Source organism: Hyperolius riggenbachi, chromosome 1, assembly GCF_040937935.1.
Source record: "Hyperolius riggenbachi isolate aHypRig1 chromosome 1, aHypRig1.pri, whole genome shotgun sequence".
Taxonomy (NCBI): Eukaryota; Metazoa; Chordata; class Amphibia; order Anura; family Hyperoliidae; genus Hyperolius; species Hyperolius riggenbachi.
In genome coordinates, this window is record NC_090646.1 from 130,250,172 (window position 1) to 130,263,053 (window position 12,882).

Below are 12,882 nucleotides of genomic sequence, written 5' to 3' on the forward strand. Positions count from 1 at the left end.
TCTTTGGAACTCCAGGCAAAAAAAGTCACCAATATAATAACAGCTCCTCTCTGAAAGCAGAACAGCCTACTCTACAGTCAGAGTGAGAGAACATGAGGCGTGTCCACAAGTGTGTGCATATTCTCTTATATAGTCTCTCCTACCTTCCTATTCACAGAAGACAACCCAGAGCAGAAAAGTACAATTAGCCTAGGTCAGGCAAGGGCAAACTTGGCCATCCAGCTGTTGAGGAACTACAAGTCCCACAATGCATTGCAGGAGTCTGACAGCCACAGTCATGACTCATAAAGGCAAATGCATTGTGGGATTTGTAGTTCCTTAACAGCTGGAGGGCCAAGTTTGCCCATGCCTGACCTAGGAGTAGCAGCTTTGCAGCCAAAACAAAAACATTGGCACATTCATCTGTTCACACCAGTCTAAAGTATTTATCACAGTACTGCATATTATACCAGCAACTGACTTTTCATAGGACAAAAAGGAGCATCATCTGGCCTATCCAGAGAAGATCAGGACTGACCTGGGGACAGCTCAGAGAAGCCGCATATAGGAGTGGCCCAACTGTAGTGACAAATCCTTATATTTGTAGATGTTTTGTTACATTTATGCCTGTTGGCACACCTCGGTGGGTGTATGTATGCTTTGGTTTGGAAAGTAAAAGCACAGCCTTGTATTGAGGAAAAAATGGCAACCAATTTACTTATAGTCACATCAAGATCAGGTGGGGAGTTGCTAAGGTTGTGAAACGTTTATGGTTTGATTTGTGGTCCAAAGAAAAAGGCACAGCTGCTTAAAGAATACCAGAGGCGTAATGTCCTTATGAAACGGTGGCTCCAGGCATGTGTGGGCCGGAGTCCTCAAGTTTACTGCTCCTCCCGTTCCTTGCCGCTCCACTACGTTCATTTGTAAGGCCCCATTAGTGCAAGCTAGTCTGCCAGCTCGCCTCCTTGATCACTCTCCCATGGCCAAGAGTGCTCTGTGCATGCGCACTACGTTAAGTCTCACGCTTGTGAATGCATAGAGCACTGCTGACACAGGAGAGTGATTAACCACTTAACGACCGCCTAACGCCGATAGGCGTCGGCAGGTCGAAGTGGTGTTTCCACGAGCGGCCGTTCTATGTCAGTTCACGGAGGGCATCTCTGTGAACAGCCTGCGAGCCTCCGATTGCGGTTTGCAGGCTAATTGTAAACACGCGGGGAAGAAATCCCCGTGTTTACATCATACGGTGCTTCTGTCGGCCGGTCTGATTGCCCGGGGATCTCCGTCTGATAGGCTAAATCCTATTGGAGGTGGTACAGGACGGATCGCCGTCCTGTGTCGCCCAGAGCGAGAGGGAGGGAAGGAGGAATATCGCTGCGGAGGGGGGCTTTGAGGAGCCCCCCCGCCCGGCCACACAGAGCGGTGGCGATCAGACCCCCCCCCCCCCAAGCAGGACATCCCCCTAGTAGGGAAAAAAAGGGGGGGGGGGTCTGATCGCCCTGCCACAATCACAATCTGTGCTGCGGGCTGGAGAGCCCACGCAGCACAGCCCCTGGTCCTTAAGTGGTTAAGGAGCTCGGATGTACTAACGGGGCCTTTTACAGACAAACAAAAGTGGACAGCAAGGAACAGAACATTACGCCTCGGGAATCCTTTAAAGAACCAATTTAACATTTTAAAATACATATAAGATGTACATTTGTCAATGAGCAATACACACATATTACTTTTTTCTGATGTCTCAGTCTCTTACAGTAATTAGTAAAAAATCTTGACAGATTGTGGACTAGTCTATCTCCACATGGGGGATTTTCAAGGTTTTCTTTATTTACAAAAGCATTTGCTGAAGGGCAGTTGCTCAGTCCAACTTATACAGAGGGGCTGGCTTACATCTTGTTATAGAACCTTTCCAGTGAGTGCTTTTGTAAAGAATAAAGGAGATCCTTAGAATCCCCCACGAGGAAATGGACTAGTTCAAAACCCTTCAGATCTGTTAGATTTTTACTACCTACTGTGACACATAGGGAAAAAAGTAATTTATAGTGGAATTTACTCTGTGAATAACTATGTGGTTTATGTATGAGTGTACATGTATTTTACAATTTTCATGACAGCGGTTCTTTAAACTGCCAGGAAGGAGCTCCAGTCGTTGAATGAAAATTCAGTTGCAGGTGGAGTGTTATTTCTAGGCAACATAACATGGTAAGATTCACAAGCTACAAACATCTCACTCTTTCCTCCGCCCCATTATAGTATAATAGTGGTCTAAGCACAAGCATGATGTACAAACCACTCCATCCCATAAAGCTGCACAAACACCACTACTGTAGAAACTGAATGCTAGCCATACAACATGTGAGGAGCATCTTCCCAATTAGAAATCTATCATAGAGCAGCCGTCATTTTACTGCATTGGACCACTTGATGTTTATCAGATTTCAGCAGGAATCTGTTCCAGAATAGATGGAGCTGCTGCTACTGCAAGCTATGTAGGGACTAATGCTGCCGCTGACCCCCTGCTATTCCCACCCACTGGGTGAAAAAGACTGCCTCACCTGATGAAGTTTCATTGAAACAGGTCTAGTTTCTAAGTGACTTTGTTACAATGTTTCTACTAAACCTCAGGTGATTAAGAGGACCGTGTATGGCTAGCTTATCGGCTTTGCATGCACACCACAATGAGAACAGAGGCAGACACGCATTAGGCCCAGTCTGGTTTGTGGTCTGTTCACCTCCAACTAAATTTGAAGGTTTCTGGGATTGAGGCAGGGCTTCTTGGCTAACGGCACCTGAATTGGGTGACACTATAGCCACAATGCTTAAGTGCACGGCCCGCAAAGCAGTAATTCGGGATTCCGGCGATTGCTGGACACCAAATTACTTCTTCCTCCTTGTTGATTACTCGAAAGGGGAATAGTAATTAACGCTGCCCACAATGTCACCGGCAGCAGGGTGAGCAGTCATCTGGGTCACCCTGCACCAAAGTGACCGGGCGGCAAACTGCCATTTACTCTTCTGGGACTAATGTGGACACACAGAGAAACCCTCACAAACAGGAAGAGAACATACATAATGCCACACAATATGCCTCAAACAGGAATGGAGGCCAGATGCTCAGTGCTGTAAGGAAAAAGTAGCACTGCAAGATCTTCATTTATTCCAAAAGAAGAGGCCTATTTTACTCTACATCAAACCAATCAGTGACTAATGGCAGCAATAGAGGACAGAAAAGTATATTGTAAAAGGATGAACTCTGGCAAAGGAAACACACTGGTGTATTTACAAACTCACTGTAACTTACCTTGGGCTTCTGCCAGCCCCCTGCAACTGTCCTGGAAGGATCCTCTGGTCCCCCCCCCCCCCACTTTATCTTTTGCTGACTTAGTAGTCGACATCCACATCGTGTCCAGTTGCCAGGAGCGTCCTGTGCAGGTGCAGTGAAAGAAAATCTCTACTGCGCCTGAGCAGGATGCTCCTGGCAACGGGACGCAGGCAGCAACCGGCAAAAGAGAGCCGCAGCGGAGGACTGGGGGATCGTTCCAGGTATGAGCGGGCACAGGACAGCTGCAGGGGGCTGGCAGAAGGCCCAAGTAAGTGAACATTTTTTCTTTATATATAAGCTATCTTCAGGTCCACTTTAATTTTTGTAGCAATGCCTGTAGGCTCAGCCATGCAGAATGTACTGCACTACAAAGAGGGGCGGGGACAGAGGCGCACAACTACTCTAGCTGTGGGGATTACATCAATAATTGACTGAAATGGGGGGGGGGGGGGGGGGGGGGGGGGCAGTTCAATCATATACCATTAGTTTGGGTGACAGAAATCAACTGCATAATAGTGCTTATAAAATTAAATAAATAAAACTGCTAGAATTCAAACCTTCTTATAAAAGTGCCCAGCAGGTGTGATCTATATATAGAGGACGGCAGAGTGTTCTCAGCAATCTGAAGACAGCACACATTAGTAGGGTTAATGTAGCACATGGGTGTCAAACTCCAGTCCTCGAAGGCCAATTCTATGCCAGTGTTTAGGATGGACAGAGAACAGAGGGATGTGTTCTGCTTGATGAACCACACCTATTCAAGTCCCATCAATGAATGTCATCTGTGCCAAACGTGTGTGAGGACCTTGGCCCAGGAGGACTGGAGTTCAGCATCCCTGATGTAGCATGCAGCTCAGTGTGCTTACCTATACACAAGCCTGTAATCTGTATAGGAGTAATCATACAAGTGTAAAACTCTCCCGACACCCAGTAAAGCTACGCTCTGCTACTAAGCAAGAAACACTCGGAGCATGCAACTAATTCATTATGCTGATTAAAATACAAATAACACTGTCAACCCTCTATTTGTAATACAGATAATAACATACTGTCAGTGAAGTAGGAAGCTAATTAATTGACGTCTTATCTGTGCTATCAGATGTGCGATACTTCCTACACCTCTAAAGGCCCTTACACACGCTCAGCCACCTGCCTGATTGTCGTCTGATTTTGGTCTGTAGGACGACAATCAGGCGTGTGTACGGGTGGCAAACGACTAGACAATCAACTGACAACAGGCAGTTTTTGCCCGATCCAACAGGCAGATCAACTCACACGATGTTTGAACGACTTGTACTTGCTTCGTGCAGTACATCATTCTGCCTGCGTGGGCAATACGTAAATGAATTAGTCGTTCGGGTTGGTTGGTGGGTGGAAAATACAAGTCATGTAATCGCTTGGTTGTGCGGTTGGTCATGTCATAGAGCTGGTCGCGAACTATTTGGACGTGTGTACGAGCCTTAAAAGGAAGCAATATTGTCTGCATCCTCCCAACTCCTGTTCAGCAGATATATGTTCATTATCACAGCACACTAAAAAAGAAGCTCAGCAGGAAGATACTGAGGAGCTTACCTGGGTTTCTGTACTGGGACCGTGACTGCTATCACCAGAACTGAAGGTTTTCTTGCAGTTTTCCAGCCACTGCAAACCAAAACAAAAGATATAGGCATGTCTTATAAATACACACAATACATTAAAGATTTATAGGAGCAAGGCCTGGAGCTACCCCATATACATATACATTAGGGTTATGACTACAGAAACACTCTTCATAACTATGTGACAATGCAGAGGGGATAGAAACCAATCAATAAGGTTTTCAACATGACACAAGCAAGTATAGTTGAAGGCCAGCTCCAGCCATAAGCTTTCCTTTAGCTTGTAATATTCAAGAGGTAAACTAATCAAGTCTCTCCAAAAGAGTATGGGAGAATTTCCTTCACCGGCTGCCCAGAAGGGAAACGGGATAAGTCTCTTCCGTGACCGAGATTGGATTAGTTGTTTGTTTTTAAAGCTAGAGTGTCAGCCATAAAATCAAATTCCATTTGCCCAGTGCTCTGTGCTTATTATGTAGTCTGCATGCAGTCTGCATTGCAAGCATTCCAATATAGTCATAAATGTATCTGCAGTAAGGAATCTTATCTCAGTCAGTCTGCCTTGCTGATTGGCTGAGGGCCGTTCAGTGTGACAGGAGGTTGAGAAGGGACATGGGTTTATAAAGCAAGTTAGATAACAGTGCCTTTCCTACAGAGCTCAGTGTGAAGGAGGTCTGGCAATGCATAAGGCATTTCAGGAGGAGGGGGGGGGGGAATGTAAGGCAGGAAATGACATCAAGATTGGCTTCAGTCAGAGGCAGTAAAGATGGGAAATGCCTGGAACTGGTTTCTCTTTGTTTACTATATAAAATTCACTGAAATTAAAACATGAACAGTACAATACATATGTTATGCGAGTAGAACAAGTATTTATCTACTTATATATGTTTTTTTTTTCCTGGGATACTATGGCTGTCCCTGCTGCTATAAATGAACAAGAGTCCCTTATTTTCTTTTGCGTGCAGTGAGAGTATTCTGCGGATCTCAATGATACTTGACTGTTGCGTTTCCCTGTTTAGAATGCATCTCTGTTGATTGTGAGGATAAATGCAGCATATTCCCCTGCCTAAGCTAAAAACGACAGTATTGGCCGGTTTCCAGTATGTAGCAGGAAAACACTTCATTGCATGAATATTGCACTTACTGCCCAGGCGTCATTGGGCTGGTCCTATCGACTATAGCAATGTATAAGTGTATTGCTGTATGACAAAATCTTTAAAATGCAGGCTGGCTGACTTCAATGTTCGTCACATCTAGTGCCGTGATCACTCATTCCTCGCTATTTATAGGCTCTTTGTAGAAATCTCTATAACCTCTGGCTAACCTTCAAGGACTGCAACAATGAGCAAAGAAGAATGTGCTTTCCTGGCCGGCTCAATTTAATAAAGGCTACTCACTTAGTGAATTAGGCACTGAGGTCTGCATTAGCAATGGGAAAGGCGAAGGAAGGGCTCTCTGGGGAAGACTGTGCCAGATTCAATTAGTGACATGGACCCAAGGTCCACTGTAAATCTTATTTTCTCCTGACAGCCGCCTTTACACAATCTGCTCTGTACAAGTAATGAACAACATCCGTCTGAAACCACACTAAAGCATGGTGGGAGGAGTTATCTGTATCAACATCATCGCAGGAAATGGATACAGAGAAAGAATGATCATATAGGAGGACAGATTATCAACCAGTTGCAGTTTTTTCAGATGAAATCCAAATTTCCTTGCAATTTGTGTTGAGACTGAAATTGGACAATCAATGCAGCTGCTGCCAATTAAAAGGACAACTGAAGTTAGAGGGATATGGGAGCTGCCATATATAAAACACCGGTTGTTTGGCTGTCCTGCTGATCCTTAGGTTCTAGTGCTAGGTACATACGATGAGATTTTCTGGCAGATTAACTGTCAGATCGATTATTTCCAACATGTTCAATCTGGTTTCCGATCATTTTGCTAGGAACACACAATACAATTTTGTGTTAGATAGATGGTTTGATGGATAATTTCCGCCATGCCCGATATTATTTCCGATACTTTTTCTGGTCGATTTCTCATAGAAGTGAATGAAAATTGATAAGAAAAGATAAGAGAATCAAGCGGAAGGAAATCGAGCGGAAAAAAAACGAAATTCAGATGAAAAAACGTGTACCTAGCAAAAGACAGATTCAGATCAAACATGAAGCAGATCAAGTGTTTCTGACATTATTGTCAGAACTGAAAAGATTAGCTGCATGCTTGTTTCTGGTATTATTCAGACACTACTGCAGCCAAAAAGACAAAGACAAGACAAATAACATTTATATCGCGCTTTTCTCCTGGCGGACTCAAAGCGCCAGAGCAGCAGCCACAAGGACGCGCTCTATAGGCAGGAGCAGTGTTAGGGAGACTTGCCTAAGGTCTCCTACTGAATAGGTGCTGGCTTACTGAACAGGCAGAGCCGAGATTCGAACCCAGGTCTCAGGGTGTCAGAGGCAGAGCCCTTAACCATTACACTATCCAGCCACCCACCCAAATAGACCAGCAGGGCTGCTGGTTTAAGAGGAAATAAATATGGCAGCCCCCATGTTAGTCCATCACCCCTCTCCCAACACTAGGCAGCGCTGCAATGCTGACATCATCCTCTGGGCCACGATCACGTCATATCATGTAATCTGAAGCCAGAAGGGGGATGGCCGTAGTGCAGCGCTGGCTCGGTTTAGGTCAGGAAAAAAAAAATCCAGTGCCCTGACAGGTAACTAGAACAGCTCCCTGCTGTCCACAACCCCCACTCGCAGCACACTACCCACAACCAAAAACAAAAATGGGTATTCAAACCCGATACACATTATAGCTAACCTACAGGTAGCAGACTCGATGCAGGCCTCTACTATAGAGTATATATATCATCATAGCCAAACACACTGTTTAAAGTATATGTGACGTAACTTGCCTACAAAAAGAATGTAATTCTGTCTGACCAGGCCATTAAAGCCAGCCATACACTAGACTACTTTGTTTCCAATCAGCATTGTGATCGGCATTACGATCAAAAACTTCAAAGAACCAACATTGGGGTTCTGTATTTCGATGGAGATGTTGATCACAATGTCGATCGCAAACACAGAAATCCACTACAATGTTAGCTCAATTAGACATTTTTGTCTAATCTTATGTCTAATTGGGCAAGAAAATTGTATGGTGTATGGCTACCTTAAAGGACAAATCTAGTGAGAATATGGAGGCTGCCATATTAATTTCCAATTAAACAATACAAGTCATCTGGCAGCTCTTCTGATCTATTTGGCTGCAGTAGTGTCTGAATACCACCAGAAACAAGCATGCAGCTAATCCAGTCAGATCTGACAATATGTTTCAGAAACACCAGATTTGCTGAATGCTTGTTAAGGGTCAATGGCTAAAAGTATTAGAGGCAGAGGATCGGCAGGACAGCCAGGCAACTGGTAATGCTTATAAGGAAATAAATATGGCAGCCTCCATATCCCTCTCACTTCAGTTGTCCTTCAAAGACACTATGCTCAGTCTCGCATCAAAACCAGCGAAGGCATAGGCTTTCAACGACTGAAGCGAAAGGGATATGGAGGCTGCCTGGCAGCCCTGCTGATCCTCTGCCTCTAATACTTTTAGCCACAGACCCTGAACAAGCATGCAGCAGATCAGGCGTTTCTGACATTGTCGGATTTGACAAGATTACCTGCATGCCTGTTTCAGGTGTGTGATTCATACACTACTGCAGTCAAACGGATCAGCATGACAGCCAGGCAACTGGTATTGTTTAACCATTTACCGCCATCCTAACGTATTAAAACGTCATGCTTACCGCTATTAACAGCAACATGACGTTTTAATACGTCGCACATTCCCGCCGCTGCTACCGCCGTGTGTCCGCCGCCATTACCGTCGGGATCCCGTGCTGGGCGATTGGGGAAGAGGACTGAACAGTCCTCTACCCAATCGCAGTGCCTGGAGTAAATGGACGTGACCGCGAACAGCGGCTACGTCCATTCACATAAACAGGAAATGTAACAGTTTAATAAAGTGTGTAAAAAAAAAAAAAAAAAGTGAACACGTCCTATGAGTGTTCACTAGCGCCATCTTGTGGGCAAAAAGTATATTACACCTACAAAATACATACATTTTCAAGTATATACACATCATTAATAAAATTACACTTCCAACCCTCCCCCCCAAAAAAAACACTTGTAAAAAAAAAAATCAGCTTAAAAAAAAAAAATAAACAGTTGCCTTAGGGACTCAGCTTTTTTTATTCTATATTTTATGGGGGAAAATTAATTTTAATTTATTACATAGGGGCTTGTAATTATGGCCAGAACAAACAGAAAAATAACCACTTATATTTCAAAATAATATACTGTCGCCATACATTGTGGTAGGGACATAATCTAAACGGTTTAATTATCGGGACCACTGGGCAAATAAAACGTGTTTGTTTTATCCACAGGAGAATGTTTAATTTTAAAACTATAAAGGCTGAACACTGAGAAATAATGATTTTTTTTATTTTTTTTCTGTTTTTCTCATTAAAATGCATTTAGAATAAAAAAATTCTTAGCAAAATGTACTATCCACAAAAAGCCTAATTGGTGGCGAAAAAAATGAGGTATAGATCATTTTCTTGTGATAAGTAGCAATAAAGTTATTAGGGAATAAAAGGGAGGAGCGCTGACAACTGAAAATTGCTCTGGTCCGTTAGGATAAAAACCCTTGGGGGTGAACTGGTTAAAAGGAAATAAATATGGCAGCCTCCATATTCTTCTCACTTCAGTTCTCCTTTAACAGCACTGGTGCAAAGCCACTCCTCAAGATTGCTGATTGGACAGTAAGGATCATCAGCACTAGGGATGGGCAAAGAGATGCAAATAATTTCCAGTTGATGCAGGATTATGCAAATTTTGTATGCAGCAATATATGCAGCTTGAAAATGAATCAATCAAATCCTGCTGAGCTAAATCTGATTGGTCCATTTTCAAGCTCCAAAATGTGCTTACCTAACCTTACCATAATCCTGCATCAACTCAAAATTATTTGCATCTCTTTGACCATAACTAATTAGCACATGGATGCATCATTAATTTGCTCTTCCGTCTAGTAAGCAAGCTTTTATAACTAGCCTGACATTAAAACGGAGCAGACCTGAAATCCAGCACCCACAAGGAGAAGCTTGGATGCTAAAACATAGATAGTACCTGTTCTGCAGCTTCACGTTTTACATTATACGTGTCCAGATGTTCCTGCAGCTCCAACACACTAAACTTCAGGGTCTCCAACAAACCGCATGACATCAGCTACAACAGAGAAAACAGGGTCACCATATTGTCACAAAGCATCAATCAATATTTCAATATAGTACAGCAATAACATATTATAATTTCAGAATTAGAGTCTAAAAAGCTACAAGAAGGTAAACCAAACATTCCGATAACTAAGAACAATATTTGCGGGTGATATCATACTGGTTTGATTATTCCATTTCAGCCCTTAGTAAAGAAATGGCATCTACATTATATTTTACCATGAATCAAAGAGATGTTTAGGTACATTTATGAATCAATGGATCAGGTGAATGAAGCAACTGCCATTCAGCTTTTGAAAATGAAATTCCCCGAGAATCCCCCATGACTTTTACAAGCCACTAATAGGGCTGGAACCCACTATGGCGATTTTGGCAGGGTTTTGGGATCGCCGACAAATCACCGGCGATTCCCAAAAGCGCTTTGCCAATGAAAGTTAATTGGGGGGACCATTAGTGCAATTATGATTAGGGGTAATTGCAATCACAGGACATGTAGCATTTTTAACGCTCAATGCTAAGTATATAAGCACTGCAAAAATCACTTTTCAAATTGATTTTGCAGGGCGTTGGGGGGGCTGAGGGATTACGCTTTAAACAAACGTTATGATAATTACTGGGTGTTTGTATTTCCTGTTTCCGTTCATAACACCGCCCCATAAAGAAAGAGGTCACAGAGAAGCACCTATGATCTCTTCCTTTAGGGGGCGGGCTACGGACAGAAGTCTTATACTTGGTAAGTAGAAGAAAGTTTTAAAGAAAAAAGAAAACACTATCGATAATTGGAAGTTATGTACAGTTTACTGTACAGTGCTTCTAAGCGTCAGGTAATAGCGGGTGCAATCGCACTAGTAATCGCTGCAAACAGCGATGCGGCTATTTTAAATTCCTAGTGGGTTCCAGGCCTAAGTGACCAGTAAATTCCAAGAAAAAGAAGGGATCCGGGCATCAGTCCAAGATAATCAGAAACGTCATCTTTATTAGGCCAATTTTAATGCAAATAAGCCAGAAATTTTGAGGAGCTGATAGTAGTTTTGCAGAGGAACCCTGCTTCATCAGAGGCACTTCACCAGAGGCAGCAAATTAATTTGCTTCCTCTGACGAAGCAGGGTTCCCCCGCAAAACAGCAGTCAGGCCAAATTTTATTGCAAACTTGTTGGAAAGTTTGAGGAGCTAATAAAGGTTACGTTTCTGATTATCGGACTGGTGCCTGGATCCTTTCCTTTTCTTGTAATTTACTGGATATGCTCTGCCTGGAGGAACAGTCTTTGCACCGCTCTCTCCTCAACTGCTAGTCAGACATCTAATGCCAAGTTTTCTCCTTCTCTTCACACACTATAAGGGACAGCAACATGGGAAAAAAGTTATGGGTATTGCATTTTACTTTGGGACCCGTGGTTATATCAGTAGCCTTAAAAAAATCAGAACACCGTTACTTAGATTCTTAATATGTTGCTTGGCTGGAAACTTATAATTATCCAACCATCAGATACAGTTATTACGGCAGGATGAATAGAGGAGAATGCAATATATTACATGCACTGCCTTACGAACTACTCATCATGCGTAAGACCTTGCGCACATTATTATGAATTATGCAGTTTAGTAAATACACCTCAATGAGATGGAACATTCCATCTCTTTGTAAGTCTGAGGAATGGCAATCACATAATGACAACTTGTAAGAATATAAATCTTCGAAATGAATAAAATAATCTTTGAAATGAAATGATGTCATCAACAATGTCTGGAAACCACAGATTAACACAATATGCTTTAAGGTCATGTGTGTTAAAGAGAAACCGTAACCAAGAATTGAACTTCATCTCAATCAGTAGCTGATACCCCTTTTCCCATGAGAAATCTTTTCCTTTTCACAAACGGATCAGCAGGGGGCTCTGTATGGCTGATATTGTGGGGAAACCCCTCCCACAGTGTGATGTCAGGATCATGGTTCTGACATCACACTGTGGGAGCCTTGTTGTATTGTGGGAAATAACAGCTGTTTCCAACTGCTAAAAAAAAGCAAGCAGCTTCTCCTTCCACTGACATCACCTGCCAGCAGTAAAAATGTCACCATGTAATGTAATGTCAGAATGTAAATCAGGGAGAGGAAAGATTTTGCAATGGGCAAACACGGACTAAATCATTTTTACATAATTATTGTAAAAATGAAGCACTTTTTATTACATTATTTTCACTGAAGTTCCTGTTTAAGTTTTCACCAAGTACGATAATTGTTTACTAGTGTAAATAAAAAGAACACTAAAATTACTGTGTGGACATAAACATAACATGCACAATGCATAGTCTTACAATGATTAGTGTAAAACTACTCTCGCATGTAACTGGAATAACGCAAAAGTGTACTAGCGTCATTCTTGTGCACATTTTTTTGTATTAAAAGACCATTGCACATATAAATTATTTTAAATAAAACTACTACAAATATCACAGTAAACTGCAGAAAGTAAAAGATTAGTTTTTACTCTAAGTAACAGATTGCGCAGCAAGCTCATGGTGAATAGAGATATTTGCGAACAGCTTGCCTTATAGGTGAGCTGTTCGCCGCGAATAGCTATGGGCAGGCTGGCCCTGTACCACTTCCGGGTCGCAATGACCCACAGTAGTACGCATGCCCATGCCTGCACGCTTCCATTAGTACGCATGCCCAGGCTTGGCGGTGC

The 12,882-nt window shown here is 42.8% G+C and overlaps 1 protein-coding gene across 9 annotated transcripts in view; it reads right to left on the minus strand.

The window, feature by feature from the left end:
* The window catches only part of FRYL (FRY like transcription coactivator), a 456,322-nt gene that overhangs the window by 8,108 nt on the left and 435,332 nt on the right, over positions 1 to 12,882 (minus strand). For all 9 annotated transcript variants that reach the window (XM_068278548.1, XM_068278549.1, XM_068278550.1 and 6 more), the window contains 2 exons: positions 10,092 to 10,190; positions 4,874 to 4,942 (listed from right to left, as the gene is read on the minus strand). In XM_068278548.1, coding sequence (XP_068134649.1) covers positions 4,874 to 4,942; positions 10,092 to 10,190 — 168 coding nt within the window. The remainder of the gene's footprint in view (positions 1 to 4,873; positions 4,943 to 10,091; positions 10,191 to 12,882) is intronic.